Source organism: Capricornis sumatraensis, chromosome 4 (genome assembly GCF_032405125.1).
Source record: "Capricornis sumatraensis isolate serow.1 chromosome 4, serow.2, whole genome shotgun sequence".
Lineage (NCBI taxonomy): Eukaryota > Metazoa > Chordata > Mammalia > Artiodactyla > Bovidae > Capricornis > Capricornis sumatraensis.
Window position 1 is genome coordinate 154,382,052 of NC_091072.1, and position 21,352 is coordinate 154,403,403.

Genomic DNA, 21,352 nt, shown 5'->3' on the forward strand with positions numbered 1-21,352 from the left:
GGTGGAGTAGCAGCGCCTGCTCTCAGTTTCCATGGCAGGTGCTGTGGAATTTCACGTGGGACCTTGAAACAGGCAGAACCACATTTGGTTGGCAGTCTCTTCCCTCTGTGAACATAACCACTTCCTTACATTTAGAAGCTATGGCTTCCACCCTGGCCTCTACCTTCAAACACTCAGGTCAGTCTTACCTCTGGTCACCAGGCCCCCCCTGCTAGCCAGGGGACTGACGGCAGCATTTTACTGTCATTGGCTGGGACTGCAAAGGTCCTGTATGAGTCTCAGCCCTACCCACTGTCTATTTGGAACAAACCACCAGCCCTTTCATAGTTGATGAAGAAAAGCTGTTAATCCAGTCATCTTAAATGGCAAATCCTGACCTGTAATGTCGTTAGCATGTATGGTCTTTTCGAATTCATCCAGGCCCGCTGTTCGGGCCTCCTGACTTCCCCAGCACCAGAATAAGGTAACAGGAACGTGACGTGGTGCAGGGAAGAGCAGGTTTAACTGAGGTCATGAGACGGACCATGGAGAAGATGGCCAGGTGCCTTGGTCAGGATGAGGCCTATGTTGAGTCCAGATGGGGAACCACCCCTGGCAGGTTGTACCCTGAAGGACTCAACAGATTTGAATATGTACAGACAGGCCCCAGAGGGCATGAGCAGAGGCCCTGAGCTCTGATTGTATGTGGTCGGTTCCAGAGACCGTTTACTGGTGCTGCTTAGGGATGTGGCCTTTGTTGAAAAATGGTGGTAAATACGTGAGACGGGAGGCAATGAAGCAAGCAGCTGCTGAGCAGTGCGCCCTGGGACTGGCTCTGTCCTGGTGTGGAGAGCTGAGGGCTTGAGCAACTGGCCCAAAGCCTTGGGCCTGGCTGTGGACCCCACTCAGCATCCTCTCCTATAGCAGTCCCCCACCGCCCTCCCCCACCCCCCCCAGCTCCTCCCTGCTGACTTGTTCCTGCCTTTATTTTCTCAGCTGTGATGGGGCTCAGCCCTGGGCTGGGTGCCATGGTCAGGATGAGGCGTATGTTGAGTCCAGATGGGGAACCACCCCTGTCACCTGGAGCTGCTCATTGGAGGCACTGAATCTGGGGAGATACATGCAGGGAAGGGCCAGGACCTGCTCCCCGGAGCTGGCAGGAGTTTGACTCTTCAGGGGACCCACCTCGTCCCATCCCAACACAGGGACAAGGGTCTAACTTCTGTGGAGGGGGATTGCAACACTGACGTAGACAAGCTGAGAGTCAGGTGGGTCACTCCTATTTCCTGCTCCACTGAGAGATGCAGGACAAGCCTCCTGCTTCCCAGTGGACATCAGTGGTGGCTAATAAAGCCACCTCCCTTTCTCCTGCCACTGTCAAACCCAGGAGTCACCGGAACAGGGCCAGCCTCAGGTCCCATCTCCCATCACAGCTGAGAAGCCTGGGTTTCTAAAGCTTAGGAGGTAAGCCTGTGTGACATTGTTTAGGCTAAGAATCCTTTCCCTTTTTCCCAAGAGCAGAGTCCCATGCAATGGTCAGATAAAAACCACACCACACACTCTATTAACCCTGGGCATAATTTATTTTTTGCATAGGCATAAATTAGAATCTGGAGATTAAAAAAAATTAAGAACCAATAGTGCAGCATTTGTGACAGGAGAGCGCAAACAAAACCTGGTTGTCTGGAGGCAGGGGCTGGTGCTGGGACAGCACAGGGGGTCCGTGGGGCCTCACCTTTGTTCCAGCCCCATCTTCTAGGAACTCTTCCAAGGGCACCCACCTATGCAGTAGCCCTTCCTGCCCCCTCCCCACAGGCCACAATGAACCACAGAGTCAGAACCAGTGCCCCAGACCTCTCTTGGCAGCCAGGTTACAAGGAACTGCATTCACCCAAGGCCCCACAGAACGGGGCTAGAAATCAAGCCCTTAGCTTCTCAGTTAAAAAAACAAGACCTTGAAAAATATATACACAATAGAGCAGGGCCTGCCGGGTCCAAAAGCTCCCACCTCAGCCCCCCATCCTTAACCAGCTCCCCCACCCCCACCCCTGGCTGCTCCCCATAGAAAATGAGTCAGAATAGAAACAAGGAAGCAAGAGCTGAGTGCGCCCCCAGGGATGGCTTAGGATCAGGGGCCTGAGAGGGTGGGGCAGGGCCAACAGTCTACACCCCCCGCCCCAGCGACACCCTGAATGTCCCTCTCATCATGTCACTGGGCCACCACAAGAGCCCAGGGAGCTCCGTGAACACTGCTGGCTGCCCCCAAAGACAGGTCTGGACACCTGCACCCTGGGGGAACGTGGCAAGCTTGCTCTGGGGACCAGGCGGGCCTGAGCAGGAGAGGGGAGCAGAGCGGGCCCTATTCCCAGCATCAGGAGAGAGAAGACAACTGCTGTTCCCAGCAGAGGGGCTCCTACAGGCTCTCAGGAGCCAGACCCTCCAGGGTACAAGAAGCCCCTGGCCCACCCTGACCCAGGACACACACAGTGTACAGAAGCCCTTCAGGAATGCTGTGGGCCTTGGCTGATGGCACTGGTGTCTGGAGGAGCCCAGCCGCCTTCTTCCAGGAGCTTCATGCCTGGGGACCAGTCCCGACCTGCACCCTGAGCACCCCTCTCACTGAGGGAGGGGGCACAGCCCAGTTGCCCCAGGCCCTAGCCTGTCTCCCCAACAGCTTTGGCACCTGCTTCCTCTGCGCAGCTCCCGAGGTGCCAGTCCCTCCACACGGGCCAGGGGCAGGCAGGTCTGGTCCACCTTTGCTGGACCACGGGCATCACCCGCTCTTCCCACCTCAGTCCCCATGACATGCTACATATATACACCCTCCCAGGAGGGAGAAGATGCCCAGTGCTTGGCACGCGGAGAGCGGAGAAGGAAGAGAGAGAATGGAGCCTGTTGACCGCTCGAGCCGCCTGTTGCACAGGAAAAGCCCGCGTGTTCTTTCATCTCCACTGCGCCAGGGCTCCTTTCTTGCTCCTGGAAGTCAGTGCGCTTCAAGCATGTGCGGGGAGTCGGGGGTGCTGCGCACCTAACCCCCAGAGAGGGGGCGTGGCCGGCAGCAGCACGGAGAAGGCCTAGTGGGCGGGCTCCCCGTGCACCCTGAAGCGGTAGATGCAGGTGTACTCGGGGTGGCCCCAGTTAGTCAGGATGCGCAGCTCTACCACCTGGTATGTGGCCATTTTAGGATCCTGCAGAGAGAGAAGGGAGGGCTAAGAATTCACAGATTGGAGAGGAGACGGCCACATCCAGGGCCAGACACCCCCTCTGTCAGGCCTCTGCAGAGAAACCAGACCAAAAATCCTGTCTTCAGGCCCTGGAACAGAGTTTCCAGCTGGTGGGCCAAGAAGCCCCAGAGGCTTCTGAGGTCCTGCAGGGGCCGGGAACGCACCATTAAGGCTGCGTGAGGCACCCACAGCCACAGAAATACGACCTTACAACTGAACATGAGCACGATGCATCCGGAACTGGGAAAAATTCACAGGAGCTCCTTCTGACCATGAGCAGGACTACCTTGTAGGAGAGTCTGATATATGCTGATGTTGAAAAAGAATTCCTTCACCATGAATTAAGCAGAGTTGCTTTTTTTTTTGTCAAGTTCCCATCAAGCCTTGGTCCTGTATGCTCGTTTTCGGCTGCGAGCTGAAATTCTCTGGCCTGGCAGCCAGGCCTGCCTCTCCTCCCGCCTCGGCCCTGGCCCCACCTCACCCAGTTTCCCACACTTGGACTCCTTTGGGGTGGCTCTCAGGTCACCTGGGCTGGAGACTGGGAAGCTATTTCTGACAAGGGCCTAGGAGACCGATGTCCACTCAGGTGGAGGCAAGAGGCCCCCGTCTGGGGCCCAGCCAGGCTGTGCTGCGTGACACCCTGCCAGGCCACAGCCTCACTCACGACACCTGCCCTCTCAGCTTCCCCAACATCCCCCACCTGGAAGGGCCCTGCCCCACACCGCTTGGACAGTTTTCTCTCTTTCCTATCTCAAGCTGTGGGTGGGCTGGGCTGTGGCTTCTCACTTGGGACTCCCAGTGCCTGGCACAGGATAAGTACTAAGAGAACATCTGGCGAATGGATGGGAAAGTAAGTACACCACCTCTGCAAGCAGACCCGAAGTTCCTTACCTGAAAATAAAACGTCTGAATGGGCTCCCCATCCTGGTCATAGGTGAACTGGCCAAGGAGCGTCCCTTCCTGCTGCAGGTCCTCATCAAAGCCCTGAGGATGGAGGGAGGACCCTGCCCTTAGCCACGGGCCCCCAGGGGGTAAGGCCTTCCCTCCTGGCTTCCCCTGGTCCTCTGCCATCTGGCAGGGCAGGGACTGGCCTCCTTGGGGACTGCAGGGGTCCTGGGCTCTGGACACAGGGTTGCTGTGTGATCTGTGACGAGTCACTTAACATCTTAGGCCTCCCGTTTTTTTTCCTCTGCAGCCTGAGGCAGCCAACACAGAACTGCCGTTTCCCACCTTGGTACTGTCTTCCACATCTATGCCCTGCCCCCCAGCCAAAGAATGACCTCTGTCCTCGATAGAGACCCCCAACCCCCAGGAGGGATACTCACAAAGATGGCAAAGTCCTTGGGGGCACTGGAGATGGTGCTGTTGGGCGACAAGGATTTGGGCACATGCTCTAAGGTGACAGCAGTTGGGCGGATGCGGGCAGAAAGGCGAACCACAGCAAAGCCCTGGGGCCCCTGGAAGGCCCAGCAGTTGCCCGGGTGCACATCTGGCTGGAGGGGAGAAAGGTGGGTCAGCACATGGCAGGTGGCAAAGACAGCCTGCCCCGAGCACAGCTCTTTATGACCCAGGGTAGGACAGCCACAGAGGCGACACGGGGCGCTCAGGGCCCCACCTGGAGAATGACTCGGGGAGACTGGGAGTGGTACCACAGGGGGATGCCGAAGAGGCTGAGGAGGGCCGTCTTGGTCTCGTAGGTCTCGGAGCATCGAGTGCTGATGACACTGGCCCCTGAGACAGGAAAGAAAAGCAGGGTGGGCGCCTGGGGCTGGACACCAGCAGGGGAGGGAGACCCGGGCAATGGGCTTAGCTGCCAGCCAAGGGAGGCTGAAGAGGGACTGCTGTCCCTCAGGACGGGTCTTTACATCTGACCCAGACCACAGGGCGGAGTAAGCATCAGCCCTGCCTGGTGAAAGATGGCGCTCTATATCCTGCCTTCTCCCACAGTCACTCGCCTTTATGGTGAGTTCTGGGTTGGCTGATTTCTGCTGACCTCAAGCCCTGCTTGCTAAGCACACGGCTGCCCCAGCAGATGCCAGGGGGCCTGCCAGTGTGGGGCAAGGGGGCCCAGCAAAGGGAGGTGAGCTAGACACACCTCCCGACTCCAGAGCATAGTCCACCATCCCGATGCGGTCCTCGCTGTAGCGCTTCAGAGCCTGGCTTACGATACGGTGCACCTGCTAAAACACAGGCGCCAGAGCAGCTGTGATGGGGAAGCCAACTCATCCATCTCTGTGCCCCACTGTCAGGGGCCAGAGACCCGCAGACTGAGCCCCCTGATGCCTGCGCCACCCTGGTGTCCAGACACGTGTGGCACTTCCCCAGGCGCACCCCGCCCCCTCACACCAGCCCCAAAACAAACATCGGAGGCTTCTGCATGTTACTTAGGTCCTGGAACCTGCCAGGGAGCTGGCTGGGTGGGACTTTGCAGCTCTATGACTCCCAGGAGGAGAGCACTGTGTGTGTGGGGGGGGGGGGGGGGCGCGGGCAGGGGCCGGGGTCCAGGGACAGAGTCCTCACCTCCTCAGTCACCCCAATCACGCCTTCCCTCTGCAGCGTCAGCCCCAGACTGGCCACGGCCTCCCTTGCCGACTTGCCCTGCATCTCGGCCACGTGGGTGAGAATCTTGCTCTCCAGGTCCCGCAGCTGAGCTTCCATCTCCTCTCGCTGAAGGAGCCCAGTGCGGGTTCCCCCACCTCGAAGAAGGAACTGACTGACCCAGGCAGGGAACTGAGACTCCACCTAGGGACCAAAACAAGGTCTCACTCTGGGAGGCTCACCAGGAAGGTGGAAGCTGCCACTGCAGGGCCCTAGCCGGCCTGGAGTGGGGGGTTGGGGGCGGCGCTTGGCTTGCGTTGAGAGGCCAGGCAGTGAGTACAGGCCCCTCTGTAGTCACTCCAGCGAGGGGAGGGCCGGCACGTGCCTGCTCAGGCCATGGAGGGAAAGAGGAACAACCCTCCATATTATCAGTGAGAAAATGGGAAGAACTTCCATCAGAGAAAGCCAGCGTCTGTGCCCAGAGCAGGGGCAGGAGGCACTCTCCCTCGCAGACTCCCAAGACCGGCGCAGAGGAGGGGTATTCCCGGGGAACCCAGAGGGTTCCAACTCACGTCGTCCCGCACGGCCTGGAGCTGCTGGGGCAGCAGCCCCACCTGGTCCTCCACCGAGCTCTGCTTCAGGGTCAGGGCTGCCAGCTCCTGCCGCAGGCCTGCCAGCTGGCCCTCCAGCCGCCCCAGCTCCTTCATGGCATTCTCCTGGAAGGACTCCTGGGTCATCCTACTCCCAAACAGAAGAGTAAGCTCTGGGTCTCCAGTGAGGGGTAAGGATATGCTGAGGCAAACGAGAGGATCCCCTAGTTGGCACCTGATATACATGAGTGCGAGGCCTGCTCTCAGGGGTTCTAAACTGAGGCTGTAGAACACAGCTCTGGTGCCTACGCTTGGCCTACATATCCCAAGGAGCTAGTTATTATCCTGCTTCCCTCCTAAGCCCAGATCCAGAATTCGCTGCCTCAGCTCTCAGATCCTCCACCAGTATGGGCGTCTGGGACACGGGGAGGCAGCCGGCATGAGGCTGCACAGAAAGGATGGCGCACCTATAAATGAACCCAGGAATCCCGATTATCCGGCAGTGCCCGCAATCCCCTACCCCGACCACCACTGCCCCTCGAGGACAGACTCTGAGCAGACGGTCCTGAGCCAGGTTTCCATCATCTCCTTCTCAGCCTGGGACACAGAACTCTGCTCTGGGTTTCTGCCCCCTAGTCCTGTCTGGAGGTGGGAATGGGGAGGCTGGAGATGAGCAAGCCTAGGACAGACGGCAGCGCCCATTACCTTTGCCACTCTGACTTCAGCTGCTGGAGCCGAGCCTCAGATTCCTATGAGCAGGAAAAAGGCACCAATTCAAGGACTGTCGGGCTCACGGCAATCAGTCTTCCAGAGCAGGATCTGCTCCTTTTGGGGTCTCTCTGCTTAACCACATCCCCTCCCCAGGGCCTCCTGGCTGTTCCAGCAAATGTCAAGCTGGCCTCCCAGTTGATGTCCTGATGCGAGTCTCACTCCATAACTATTGTGCTCAGGCGTTCAGCCGTTCACTCATTCATTCAGCCTGTTATACTCAGGCCACTTGAAAGTAGCCCTTCCTGTCCTCTGGCACACTCCCAGGGCGTCTTTGCAGAGTGTTCCAGCCCAGGGGGATTCAGTTTGAGCAGAAGTCAGGAGACTACACATCCTTCTCCCCATTCTATGTCTAAGCAGACCCTTTGGGGCCAAGGTGTCTCAGCCCAAGAAGAGATGATGAACTGGATCAAGCCCCAAGCTCACTAACCTGTGAGGCCTGGACAATCTTCTTGAAAAGGTCTTCTGAGTCTTGCTGATGCTCTGATCTCAGGGTGACCAGCTCTTCCTATCAGGTATAGGAGAGAGGCTGAGGATTCTATTGAGCCATGCTCAGAGGGCCACTTAAAACCAGTAAGTGGTGTAACTGGAATTCAAACCAGGCCTGTTTGATTGCAAACTTCAGCTCCTAGCCTTTCTGCTACAGTGCCTTTCTGGAAACATGCAAGACTCCTCGGTCTTAACTGCACACCTGCATGGAGTGCGACACCTCCACGGGCACTGTGCCAGATGCGCTAAAACCTCTTGTTCTCAAGACCAGGGAAGGGGCAGACAGGAGAGCCTCCGTTGCAAAGAGGAGGAAAGTAAGGCTTAGAGAAGGTAACTGCCAAGGGGCAGAGCCGTCTGACCCTGAAATGACAACACACTGCGGTCTCTCTCATGTCAGGGAGTGTGGGGCCTCGCCCCCTCCACCCCACACACCCAGGGTGTCATCCACACAGAGGGTTGTGAGGCCCCTCAGCTCCTGTCCCCCACCTGGATCCGAGCAGCAGTGTCCCTGCGGAGGTCCTCCTTCAGGGCAGCCTCGTGGCGGCTCACCAGCCCCTCCAGGAGCGCCAGGGTGTCCTCGTGGCTCAGGCCACCGCCTCCACCTCCCTGCCTGCCAGCCCCCTGCTGCAGCTCCAGGCGCTCCAGCCGCATGGCCTCCTTTTGCCAGCTGGACGAGAACTCAGCAGCAAGAGCGTCCAGGCGCCGCTCCAGCGAGTGTACCCGGGACAGAATGCGCTGCTCGGCCTGGCAGGGCGGGGAGGGAAAAGCCACAGAGGTGAGGGACTCATGACAAGAGCTTCCTAAAGAGAAATGGAAGGGAGTCCCAGAAACACACAGCCTGTCGACTCGATTAAAAGGCAGGAGCCTACTGGGAACAGAGGTTGGGCTTTCAACTTTCAAAAATTCCATTTTTAAACTCGGCAGTATTTGCATGACTCAAGAAGCAAGCGGTAAAGTCAAGGTCCTAACCTCTGCCCCATCCACCCAGAGCCCTGACCACCAACCCTTCCTGGGCAACTATTTTTTAATGCAGATGAAAGTAAATACAAAGATAGGTTCATCCTTTACTTCCCCCATTTTATAGAAAAGCTGGTCCTGAAACTAAACTGTCTTTACTAGTGATTAAAAAAAAATTAAAGATGCCACAACACATTATTTTGTGAAATAATAACGTCACGGTCAGCGAAGTACTATCCACCAAAATAAACGGTTAAAAATGTGCTGCCAAGTTAAATTCAGCAGGATGCAAACAAAGTTCACATAACAGTAATTAGAGGACAAAGAGTTTTACATCTTCATCGCAGAGCCCAGAACCTGTACACACACACTGCTGCTGTCTGTGCACTCATCACCTCTCCCGCCCTGGACCGCAGGCCTCTTGAGGGCATGGCCTGGGCCTGGTCCATCTTTTAGTCTCTGACAGGATGCAGAAAATGGCCACTGTCCTGCCCTTCCCACACCTGCACCCTCTGCAGTACGGCTTCCCAGGTGTTCCCATGAGAGGTGGAGTCTCTTTCCCCCCTCCTTGAATCTGGCCAACAGCACAAAGCAGTAGTGAATCTAGTCCTTGAAGTCTGGCCTGACTCCACCCTCCTGGAACCCTGCCCGGTTGCTGTGAGAGCAAGCCCAGGCTAGCTGGCCAGACATCGAAGGTACAGCCTGGCCAGGCCTAGACCAGCCACCCCTGAAGACCCGCCAGTCCACCACGGTTGCTCTAGTCGAGGGGGCCTAGCCAAGATCAGCTGCCCTTGCTCAGACCAGAACAGCTACCTAGAGGACCTGTGCATTCACAAGCTAGTCTAAATGCTGGCCCTTTTCTTTTTTGGCCACACTGTGCCACTTACGGGCTCTTGATTCCCTGACCAGGGATCAACCCCGTGTCCCCTAAAGTGGAAGCGCAGAGTCTTAACCACTGGACTGCTACAGGTGACCCTCCAGTGCTGGTAATCTTAAGGCACTGATTTTGGTGGTAGTAGGTAACAGACCAGGATATTACCTGACTCCCAGAAGGTACTCAGTAAATATTTGTGATACTGTATTAAAAAGGAAGAAAGCAATTTGTCTGATTTCTTTTCCTTCTGCTTTCTGTGCTTCTTAGGATGGAAACTAACTTTAGGACAGGTCTGAGTCACATTTAAGTGCAGGCAAAACCTTCCCCCCAGCCCCTGCACCACGAACAGTAGAGAAAGGAAAGTGTCCTAGGAGACAGGCAGCATCTCATCCACTGGGAGTGTGAGGAGTGAGGGCAAGGAATGTAACGGCAGGCCGACGGCGGTGGGGAGGGGGCGGGTGCTGTGACCCTAAGATGCTCACCTGGAAATGTGGGGATGAGTCTCTGGACTCCCACACCTCACGCTGCCCAATACTCCCCTTCGAGGCCCACCAGGAGACCACAGCGGGGTGGAGCGTCTGCAGCCCGAAGGGATAGAAGTACCAGGCTCCTGCACACAGAGGAGAGGACAGTTACTGGGGCCGGGGCCCAGGAGGCACACGCCAGGGAGCATGGCAGGTTCACAAGCAGTGCTCGTCCCTAGCCTGTCTCACTCATGGGAGCCTCGCTCCTGTCGAAGGCGGTGTGAGGGATAGAGGTTCCCCTACTGAGGCAGCAACCTCTACCCGATAATCACAGAATATAAGCATTCTCACATCCCCTCAGGAATCCTCATCTTTCCATAGATGGTAAGGCTTGCAGGAAATCGCTGGAAGCTGAGGACTGTCCAGGGATGGAACCCAGAGGCCCTGAAGGTGCTTCTCAGTTCAGACTGTACAGTAGAATCACTCAGGGAACTTCTCCAACAGCGTCTGGCCCCACCTGGCAGGGAGTGAGCTTGCTGGCCTGGGCAGATCCCCCTGCAATGAGTTTTAAAAGCTCCCCAGGTGACTCTAATGGTTGGCCATACTTGAGCCGTCACTGGAACAGAATCTACCCGCTCAGAGAGGCTGCCTGTAGCCCCAGAACAGAGCACAAGGCTGCCACACAAAGACATACTGCTTTAGGGGGCCGCCTGTTTTTACTCCTGAGCTACGCATGTGCGTGTGTGTGTGTACAAGTATGCATGGTCGTGACAGCGCCTGGAGAAGTCATACTGGCTTTGGGGTCTCCAGCCTGGTAAGATGCCACGCTTGCCACACAATTGTTGGCCTCGAGCAGGTGCAACAGGAAGCACGTGACCACAAGGCTTCAAGTCAGACCCTCTGGACAGACCTTTGCTTACTGCCCTCCCTGAGCTGGTCACTCCACCCCTCTGCCTTTCAGACCTCCTATGTGCATCTCCTCATGAGGCCATGATGACCTTGGCTCCGCCAACCCCATGAGGGGATGGCAAAACAAACTGAGATAACACGAGGGAATGTGCTTCCTGAACATAATGCTGTATGATCATAAAGTCATTGTTATTGTTTACAGAGTGACACCCAGTTTCCACTGAATAGGAACAAGCTGTTCTTATAACAGCAAGGGAATCAACACTTGGAAAGATGTCCTACTCTGGTATAAATTAAAGAAATATAACTTCAGTAGATGCTAAAAAAAAAACTCTAAAAAAAAATAATAATAAAGCATGGTCTTTAGTTACAAATTGGTAACTTTGAGCCTGGGGGCCACAGGGGACGCTCATAGGAAAGTGTTATGATTATAACTGTAAAAAAATGTGAAAGTTCAATGATAGCGATCAGGACAACATGGAGCATCTTGCAAACAAAATGTAGTTTAGTATCTTGGTGCAAAAAAGTGCTCTTACTTCTCTTTCCTACTCCATTGTTTTGATCTTAAAGACAGCTGAAGCCTTGATGGAGTAATAACTCACTAACCCACGTTACATCCTGATTTGGAATGGAGGGAAAGTGAGTGCTCATGACAGTGTCAGAGTCCCTGCCTTTTACCCCAGCACTCCTGTAATGGGGCATCTTCTGGCCCCATGGCTTCCAAGGATACTCTTGACATGCCAGGCAGTCCAACAGAGCCACCCAAACCAACGACAAGATCAGCGGGTTGGGGCACTGCCCCTTCCATCCGCTGATCACCAGAGGGCCCAGGAGAGCCAGACAGGATGTTGCCCAGGCTTGATCCGACCCCGCCTTGTCTTTCTGCTTACTGTAGCTTTTCAGTGTCCCTCCAGTTTTCACATTTCTGCTCAGCGCCACCCTCGGCGCATGTTCTGCCTGCCCCTCTGGCTCACCAGCGCTATTTCCACATGGAGAGTCCTCCCTTCCCAGTGACAGTGGGCGACTCACCATAGGTCAGGCCGGTCAGAAGCAGCAGCAGCAAGAGGAACCATAGGAAGGTCTTCAGGGATGAGAAGCGTCTGGACCACAGGAGGGGAGAGAGGGCGGGCAGAGGGGTCAAGAGGACTCCAGGGCCCCTTGGTGTCCTCAGGGAGTCCCTAGAGTGCTGAGCTACAGTCGGAGGGGACACCCTCAAGCCTCTCATCTTGCCAGGGCCAGACTGGATGCTGAGAGCTTTACCTGCAGAGCTTGGAGTGATAGGGATAGTTCTGACTCTGAATTGTAGTGATGTTATTAAAAATAAATCCCAGGGTCCTTGAATAACCTAAACCTGTTATACATAGAGGTCTTACAGGCAAGCAAATATAGAATAAAAAAAGTTAATTCCTTAAACAGACAATATTTCTTTTAGAAAAACGAGGACCCTTTCTTGGTGACATGAATTCATCTTTGCTCATCTTTTCCGCATAGTTGGCTGCCCACTCCAACCAGGTTTAGGGCCAGAGGGACCCTAACCTCCTGGTTCAGTGTTCCTTCCTCTGCCCAAGGACCAGCTCCCCAAATCTGGCTCTGCTGGGTCAGGGACTTGAGGAACAGACCCACAGCATCCTCAGGCCGCACCCATTCGTGGCTTCTGAACACAACACGGGAAACACTGCGGGCCGAGAGTACCACGCACTTGATGCTGGGAAACACCACCAGCCGGCTAGAGCCTAAGGCCTGGCCCGTGGGAGTAAGGCCGAGCTTGTCTGACACTCCGAAGTGGCTGGGCTGGTGTTTAGCAGAAGTACCCAAGAAGAAACAAGAACCCGTGTTCTGGAACACTCCCTGATGAGCTATCAATTCAAGGAGCAAAACCTGAGCCTGTGTCCCACCCTCTATCAGGCAGAGCCAAGCTTTGGGCGTCCACTCCATGCTAATACAAGCAGCAAGTACTGGGGAAAAACCCTTCAGAGAAACGATCGCGTACAGGTTTAGATGCTTTACTGGCCACCCCCCTGCCCAGGGCCTTCTGATTCCTTGTCAGTTTCGCTCACCTGGTTAAAACAAAGACGTCAAGGAGGGAGGCGGCTGTGGTCAGGCGGTACCAGGTGGTGCCGATCCACCAGTAGAGGAGCCCGAAGAGCCGGCCTGAAAGAGAGCCCATGGAGCCCAACTGCCACCCTGAACCGTCGGCTTGCGGGTCTCTCCCTGCGGCCCTCCCTGCCCCGACCCCAACCCTGACAGCCAGTGCACCTCTGTCCTCCCACGCCTCCCAGTTCCCATCATCCCACCCGCCCGCCCGTGCAGCCAACGCCCTCCATCCCGCTCCCAAGCAAGGGTGCTCCTGCAGCTCTCGGCTCCCAGCGATTATTCTGGAACAAGCTTCTCCCAGTGCCGCTACAGTCTCTGTAACGGAGTTGGATGCCCAACCGCAGAAAGACGGGCAAAAGTAACTGCCGGAGAAAATGGACATGATCACGCACAGAGCGGTCTGCACCCACCTGGAGAGGTGACCACCATCCAGAGCAGACAGCCCGCCCGGGAGACAGCATTCCATAGTCGCGATCCTGAACCCCGGTGGTCTGTCTCCGAGTAGCCTGTGGGGTGGCGGGGGAAGAGGGAACAGTTCAGTTGTCTTCATGCTTTTTTTTTATTTTTTTGGCTGCACCACGTGGCATGTGGGATCCTAACTTCCCCGACCAGGGGTGGACCCCACACCCCCTGCAGTGGAAGCAGAGAGTCCTAACCACTGTCCTCCTTAAGAGCCCTGGAATAGGGAAGACGGTGACTGCTCCTCTGGCTTGTGAGCTGAGACCGTGTGCCACTCTCCTTCCTGTCCCCAGCTGACTCAGGCTGGCAGGCAGCAGGTCAGTAAACGCTGTTGGAGTGACGTGCTCGGCTCCCAACATTCTATTTCCCTCGAACTCCTGGCTACTTCCCTCTGCTTCCCAGCAGTCCCTCAAGCCACTCAGAACTGGACTAAGGAATCAAGCACCTCCTGTGTGTGAAGGCTCATGCTAAACACTTACTGGAAACATCAAAACAAGGGGACTGGCCACAGGCTGCTCAGGGCCTCGTGGAGCCTGGCCACCGCAGCCCAGCATATCCAGGACCACCCCCAGCCTGGCTCAGGTACAACGGTGGCCCAGCAGCGGCGCCCAGCCAGACACAGGTGCTCTCCCAAGCTGTCAGGGCCCCCTCCCCGGCTTCCCATAGGCCCGGGAACCTGGCGGAGCGTCTCCCCGGGCCTGGGGAAGGAGGACGTCGCCTACCTACGTAGTCATCCTCGGAGGAGTAGCCCGAGGAGGACCCGAGGAAGTCCTCGGAGAGCTTGTTCTCCCGGAGCCCGTTGACCTTGCTGCTGTCGGTGCCGCCTGTGCCTCTCCTCCTCCTCACCCGCAGGTCCTCAGCTGCGGAGGGAAGAACTCGGGGTTCTCCTGGGGCAGGTGCTCCAAGGGGGGAGGTGGTGTTCTTGGGGACACCCTGAGGAGCATCTCTGATGGGCAGATGGAATCTACTCTGAGCCCTTCCTGAGCTCCCTTGAGTCCAAGGAAGGGTGAACCAGGACCCACCCCTCTGGCTCCCAAGTCTGGAGCAGACACGTGGCTTCTTCATCATCTAAAAGGACCTGGTAGTTCAGACGTCTGGCTGCTCTCCCCAGGATTTCCAAAGGTGGGGCGCCCCTCTTCGGGCCCAGCAGTGGTTAGGAAACCCCCTGTGGGGGTGGGGGTGGATTTTGAACCATAAATTTCCAAAGGAAGCCAAGGCCCTGGAGGAGAGTTGTGGATACTCACTCCAGTAGGGGTCGTCGAGGAGGGAGTTCCTGGTGAGGGAGGCGGCGATGGAGGCGGCCCGCGGGCTGCCGATGTAGGACTCCCTGACCACGGACTCGCTGTAGTAGGAGGTGTGTGTGTCCGAGGAGGGGCCCAGCTGTGGCGCTGGGGAGAGGCGCTTCGAGTTGTTGGATTTCTTCTTCAAGGTCCTGTGGGAGGTCAGCCAAGAGGGGAGAGGCCGGAGCAGGCAGGTGAACCGACCTGGAATGCTCTGCCCTCCTACGGTGAGTGGCGTGGGGACGTGGGGGTCGGGTGGGTAGCTGTGTTACTAGGCAACTAACAACCCCCATCTGCTGGCTGTCTGCCAAGCAAAGCAGGTACTTTCCATGCTCCCATTATCTCTAAATCTCACAAGCAGTTAGGTAAGATCAGTGAGGGAGTCAGGATTCAAATCCAGGTCTCGAACTTCAAAGCCCCAGCATTCTTTCATGCTTCCTGATGGATTAGTCGTTTCTGCCACCCACTGAAAACCCAGACAAAGCCTCCTCAGGGGGCTGTCATCCGGGCCTTGCGCCTGCCAGGGGGCAGGATGCGAGGCGGGGGACGCCTGCCTTAGCTCACGTCCCAGGTGCCCTTGAACTTGTTCATGTCCTCAGCTGCTTCACTGGCCTTGCTGAGGCCCTACAGACAGATGGATGGGGAGGCAGGCGGCTATGGGTCTGGCACAGCCATCCACAGCAGAAGGGGTTCCTGTGAGGCAAGCACTCGGTTTTGGGGTTTCCGGCCTAGCTTATGCTTGAAACTGCCTCTCTCCACTTCCTGTTCTCTGAATATGAGACAGCCCAGCTTAGAGAGAAGAAACAGCACTGGGCCCTGGCATCCTCGGAGATGTGGCTGTCCCCCTTGGTGTGGCTGACCGGACATGGGCAAGGTCTAGTCTCTGCCCACGGAAGTCACAACGGGAAGAGGCAGCACGGTGAAGGGTCCAAGGTATCTGCTCGGTGGGTCGGGGGACCCAGGCGGGCTGGGGGTGGAGGTGAGCCCCTACCTGAGAGGGCTGTCCTTAAATAGCGTGCTCTGACTCCCCATCACTGAGCTCCCTCCGCTGCTGCTGCTGCCACCGTCATCGTCACCCTGGGAGGAGTAGCGCGTTAGGCGCTGGCTTCGCCGAGACATGATGAGGTGGGCGGGGGGGACCCTTCCCCTGAAGGGAGTCTGGGGAGAGAAAGGCGGCCAGGTGAGGCTCGGGGCTGCTTTCAGCCCCTCCCTGGGGCCGGGGTGGCAAGGGCGGGAAGGAGAGACAAGACACAGCCTCCCAGAGAACACACACCCTGGTGCATTCAACCAAAGAGCTTGACATGTGGGCGAGAACCGGGGTTGATTAAGCATCCCCGCCCCACCCACCTGCAGCCCTCTGCACTCTGCCAGCCTCTTTCAAAGCAGGTTCACAGGATTTCCAAACTTTCAAATTACTGGATGCTGAGCTCCGAGATCCAGAATCGGGCCTTCTGCAACCTCTGACACGAGGCGGAGCCTGCGGCACCTGCTAGGTAGGCTACAGGTGCTAAATAAACGCCGCTCATCACTGCTGCCCTGTACAGACTCTCCAGTCCAGCCGTCTTACTGGGCTGCCCAGTCCCTAAAGCTGTGCCCATTCTTGTTCTAGCTTGTTTCCTTAAGTGGGACATGCATTCCTTTCTTTGTAGCTGTATCCATTGATTCAGAGCCCCAGTCAAACTCTGACTCCAGAAAACCTTTCCACGGTAACCCCCGCCTACATTCTGCTGGAGCCTGCGTGCCTAGCCCATTAGTGATTACTGGCCTGCAACATCAGTGCCTCTTGATATGATGCTGATGGTGGTAATAAAACACTCGGTTAAATGCCTCCTGGGTACGGGTCTCCTGACATACTCATTTCTGATCCTTATGATCAAGGGAGGTATCACCGCTCCCACTGTACAGGGGGGAACCTGGGGGCACTGAGAGGATCAGTAACCTGCCCAAAAATCAGTAACCCAGGCTGTAAGTGACAGAGGCAGTGTGTGTGCTGCGCTGGGGCCTGGGTCTTTCCACTCCGCCAGGAAGTTTTCAAGTTGTTTCAGAAAGGTGTTGCTGTGTCCCCACCGAGAGTCTTATATAGCCTCCATTATGTTCAGAGGGCTTCCCTGATAGCTCAGTTGGTACAGAATCCGCCTGCAGTGCAGGAGACCCTGGTTCGATTCCTGGGTCAGGAAGATCTGCTGGAGAAGGGATAGGCTACCTACTCCAGTATTCTTGGGCTTCCCTGGTGGCTCAGCTGGTAAAGAATCTGCCCGCAATGCGGGAGACCTGGGTTCGACCCCTGGGTTGGGAAGATCCCCTGGAGAAGGGAAAGGCTACCCACTCCAGTGTTCTGGCCTGGAGAATTCCACGGACTGTACAGTTCATGCGGTTGCAAAGAGTCCGACAAGACTGAGCGACTTTTAAAAAAAAATTATGTTCGGAACAGGCCGTGGACAGAGCTGTTACGTTACAAATATTGGTTAACAAACTACCAAAACAGGCCGGCGGAGCAGCTGTGTGAGATTACTGTCAGCCTCTACCAGCCAGACCAGTCACACAGTGGGTGGAAACCAAGGCTCTGGGACGGGGCCAAGGTGAAAAGACCTGGCAAAAGGTGGCATTCTACAACACAGGGGGGATTAATAAACCCTTCAGCTCTAGAAATCCAAATTCAGAATCTCTGATAATCAGTGTGAGCACTCTAAACATGGTGCCTTTGTTGGTCTGTGTTACAAAGTCACTGCTACACTTTGGCCCTAGTAGTACTTGTGACTTGTTATCACTTCTAATATTCCTGGTTGATACTTTTTTTTAAGCTGTGCTCCGTCTCTGTTGCTGTGCCAAGTGGGCTTCTCATTGCAGTGGCTTCTCTTGTGGCCCTGGCTGGCTCAGTAATTGTGGCGCATGGGCTTAGCTGCTCTGCGGCATGTGGAATCTTCCTGGATCAGGGAGAGAACCCGTGTCTCCTGCCTTGGCAGGTGGATGCTTCACTCCTGAGCCACCGTGGAAGCCCCTCCTGGCTGATACTTAAATCACTACTCCTCTGGGTTGTGTAGCGGCCATAGGCTCTAACACTATGGAAACCAGGATCTAGTTGGTCTGGCTAGAGAATTCTACAAAGTTCTCTTCTGGAATATAAGCAGTCTCATGTCTTGGGACTTACTGGTGTCCTCACAGGTAGGATGCTCACCCGGCATCATCCCTGGTTTAAGCCACGGTTGGTAAAGGGACCGACTGGTAGTAGCCACAGCAGGAAGTTGGCATGGGTACTTTTCTATTTTCAACTCCTTATAAGGTAGTTCCACCCCTACTACTACCCTCCCTACCTGAAGGCTCTGGAAGCCCACACAGGCACAGGCTCCTCCTCTTAACCCTGCCCTGATAAAGCTGATGAAGCTTTTGCCCTGGGGCAGGAACAAAACAAAAGTGTTTATACAGAACTCTGGCTGCTGTTGGCAAGAATATAAAGAAATATACAGATGGAGAGTGTGTGTGTGTGTGTGTGTGTGTGTGTGTGTGTGTGCGCGCGTGTGTGTGTGTGCGTGTGTGTGTGTGCTGCTGAAAACCATCAGCAGTAACTGCTAACACAAAACTGAGCCTGGGTTTCACAAAATGAAAAAGGTCAAGGCTCTGTTCTTCAAAACAAAACAAGAGGTGAGCCTCTAGGAGCTCAAATTTTTTGCATATCAGAATGGACACCGCCCCCCAGCAACACACACAGTTAAGATACCCTCAAATAAAACATCTCTCCCCACTTATGGAGAAGGCAATGGCACTCCAGTACTTTTGCCTGGAAAATCCCATGGACAGAGGAGCCTGGAAGGTTGCAGTCCATGGGGTCGCTGGGGGTCGGACACGACTGAGCGACTTCACTTTCACTTTCATGCATTGGAGAAGGAAATGGCAACCCACTCCAGTGTTCTTGCCTGGAGAATCCCAGGGACGGGGGAGCCTAGTGGGCTGCCGTCTCTGGGGTCGCACAGAGTCGGACACGACTGAAGCGACTTAGCAGCAGCAGCAGCAGCAGCAGCCCCACTTTTGAGCTGACCACATCCTTTTTTCAACTCCACCTTTCCCGCCCTCATCACAAACTTATATGGCAGTATCCAGCCACTCTTCCGACTTAACCTAGATCTTGGCATCTTCCGCCTGACGTTTTCACACCGCATTCCCTCGTGGGACGGATAAACCGCTCCAGGTGCTAACTCTCTTCTTCCTTCATGCCCTACTGGCTGAACCTGCGGGAGATTTTTCTTTCTTTCTCTCTCTCTCTCTTGTTTTTATCAACCACTCGCCTGTCCCTGCCTCTCTGCTCTAAGTAACACTCCCGCCCCCCGTTTGTTTGCCTTTTTTTTTTTTTTTAGAACTGAACAAAATGGGCCTCCTCCCTATTCCCAGAGTTCTGACAGGCGGCGGCAGAAGCAGAGAACTGCCAGTCCCTAGAAACTGCCGAACTGGCACAAAAACGCAGGCACCGGCCTGGGCCGGCTTGGACAGCCAGGTCTCCGCTCCCCTCCTCCCGGGGAGGTTCGGCCCGGGGAAGTCCCGCCCGGAGACATCCGCCCTTTGGACAGACCAGTGGGGCGGCCAGTCCCGGAGGCGGGGGCCCGGCGGCGGCGGCGATGAGTCAGGACGGCCTTGGCGCTTGGCCCTTCTCGACTGGCCCAGGGGCGTGCTCCGGGCGGGGCTGGAGCCTGGCCCAGCTTGGCTGGAGAGGAAGAACCAGGCCTGGGCAGCTCGGCTCTGGCTGGTGCGGCCTGACGATGACCCCGGGGTCAGGCCGGCCCGGTACCCGCGGGGAAGGGGGCGAGGCCGGCCCATCACCCTCGCCCGGCGCGTCCGCCCGCCAGAGGCCCGCGGCCGGCTGTTACCTGCCTTCGCCGCTGCTCAGTACAAGGCCGGGGGCTTCCGAGGCCCGCCGCGCCGCCCCTCCTTACCGCGTCGGAATCCGGGGAGCGGCGGTCGGCGCGGGGACCCGGGGTGCGCGGGGAGAGGAGGCAGGCGAGCTGGCAGGCGGACAATGCGGCCCGCGCTGAACTGCGCTGCGCGAGTGGGGCCGGACGGCGCGCGCGTGGCCGAGTGTGTATGTGTGCGCCTGTCAGTCAACGCTGACAGGCCGCAACCCATTGGCCAGACTCCGCCCGCGTCACCGCCCACTGCCACCGCCCATTGGGCGGTTTGAACACAAAGGCCCCCGGCTCGCCCCGCCCGCCGCGTGGGCCCAGCGGGCGGGGCAAGACCAGACCAGAATCCGCGCGTGGGAGGCGCGGGTGAGGGGGGTGCGATCCCTCCCTGCTGGGGTACTCGGCTGAAGCCAGCCTGACTGCGCACTTGACTCTGGGTCTGGTAGCTGAAAACACCTGAGACCTCTCCTAGCACTGCCTCACGAGCCTCACCCCACCCGCGATCTTCTGGGTCCCAGTGCTCCGCAAGCTGACTCGATAGGGCCGGGGTGCCAGGACCTTAAAGGCATTGAGGAGGGCACACTGACGACCCCTGATGGCCTAGGGCCCGCCTGGAGGGGTAGCACGTAGTTAGCCCTTAGGGGACCTCCCCCTCCCCTAAAAAAAATGATTGTTGGAGGCTTATGCGTAATTGTTCTCTTAGTTATCATACTTAAAAAAAAAAAAAAGCACGTCTGGAAACAGGTTCGTAGAGTTTTTAAGTGATTTGCTTAAAGTCCCACAGCTTGAAAAAGGCAAAATTGAGATTAGAAGATTCTCTGAAATTTCACGGCAGAAGCTTCTTTTTTTTTCCATTTTAAGGAGGACACTTGCCCCAGTTGGTGCTGAGAAGGCAAGACTGGCTATCTATTCCTATGCCTTACTCAGATCTGCTTGTGGAATAAGTGCTTGATAGATACTGAGTGAATAATAAATATACTGCCAGACTCCAAGGGTCCAGGGCCCTGGTTCCCCACGAGCCAGCTCTACAGGCACAGAAAGGGCCCCACTTGGGAGAAGCACTTCCTGTGCTAAGAGAAGGTGAAACGGTGTTATTTCACTTTTAAAGTGCCAAGAGGAAGAGACTCAAAGTGACGAAATCCGGACAGGAAGATGCTGGGGGCAGAGGACTGAGGAAATGGGAAGCCCTGTGCTCAGCCGGCTCCAGGCAAAGATGAGCCCCCCCTGCCCCCCCACCCATCCCTGGGTCTTCATTGCACCACCTGGAAAAGTGTCACCTGCACTAACAGCCAATTGAAGACCACAGTGCTTACTTCTGGGGTTAAGACTTTGAGCTTCCTGAAGACAAGGGCTGGCTCCGGTCTGAGTATCTGGTGAACATGGGATGAGTTAAATGAGAATTCAAATCAGATTTATAGTCAGCATCCAAGTAGGGGAGGGGGCCCTCTCTTGACACCTTGTCCTCCCCAAGGTGCTTAACCCCTCCATTCTGTCCTAGCCAGTTCCAGTGGAGTTTCCATATCCTGCCATCTCCATTGCACACCCTGCTTCACTTCTCTCCTGGGATCCTGGCAGAAGGACTCCCTTCCCAGGATATGCTGGTTTGTGAAGCGAGAGGCCGTGTGCCTTCCACTGGCCACAAGAGAGGGCCATGCCCACAGGCTGGCTGGAGGCAGCCCTGACTAAATTATGTTGACTCTATGGTGAACCATGGGCGCCAAAGATATTAGGTTCTAATCCTTAGCTCCTGTGAATGTTACCGCACATGGATAGTCTTTGCAGATGCAATTAAATGGAAGGATTTTGAGATAGGGAGATTATCCTGGATTATCAAGGTG

The 21,352-nt window shown here is 56.2% G+C and overlaps 1 protein-coding gene across 2 annotated transcripts; it reads right to left on the bottom strand.

Moving 5' to 3' along the window:
- Positions 1-1,563: 1,563 nt before the first annotated feature.
- Positions 1,564-19,668, bottom strand: SUN2 (Sad1 and UNC84 domain containing 2). 2 transcript variants are annotated; one of them, XM_068969907.1, is made up of 18 exons: positions 19,548-19,668; positions 15,617-15,783; positions 14,590-14,777; positions 14,068-14,205; positions 13,297-13,392; positions 12,850-12,943; positions 11,822-11,892; positions 9,902-10,029; positions 8,075-8,332; positions 7,530-7,607; positions 7,037-7,080; positions 6,314-6,479; positions 5,724-5,945; positions 5,299-5,380; positions 4,819-4,934; positions 4,529-4,696; positions 4,095-4,187; positions 1,564-3,167 (listed from the first exon to the last, which is right to left on the bottom strand). In XM_068969907.1, the coding sequence occupies exons 2-18, from the start codon at positions 15,742-15,744 to the stop codon at positions 3,054-3,056; spliced, it is 2,184 nt and encodes a 727-aa protein (XP_068826008.1). In that variant the 5' UTR covers positions 15,745-15,783; positions 19,548-19,668; the 3' UTR covers positions 1,564-3,053. The 2 variants fall into 2 exon arrangements, with proteins under 2 accessions (XP_068826008.1, XP_068826007.1); XM_068969906.1 differs by having other exon boundaries at positions 5,299-5,383.
- Between the last annotated feature and the right edge of the window lie 1,684 nt (positions 19,669-21,352).

Coding starts and splice junctions, on each gene's coding strand:
- SUN2 (XM_068969906.1), bottom strand. CDS start 15,744: ATGTCTCGGCGAAGCCAGCGCCTAACGCGCTACTCCTCCCAGGGTGAC. Junction 12,944..13,296: donor GATGGTGGTCACCTCTCCAG/GTGGGTGCAGAC, acceptor GCTCTCTTTCAG/GCCGGCTCTTCGGGCTCCTC. Junction 7,608..8,074: donor ACACTGCTGCTCGGATCCAG/GTGGGGGACAGG, acceptor TATACCTGATAG/GAAGAGCTGGTCACCCTGAG.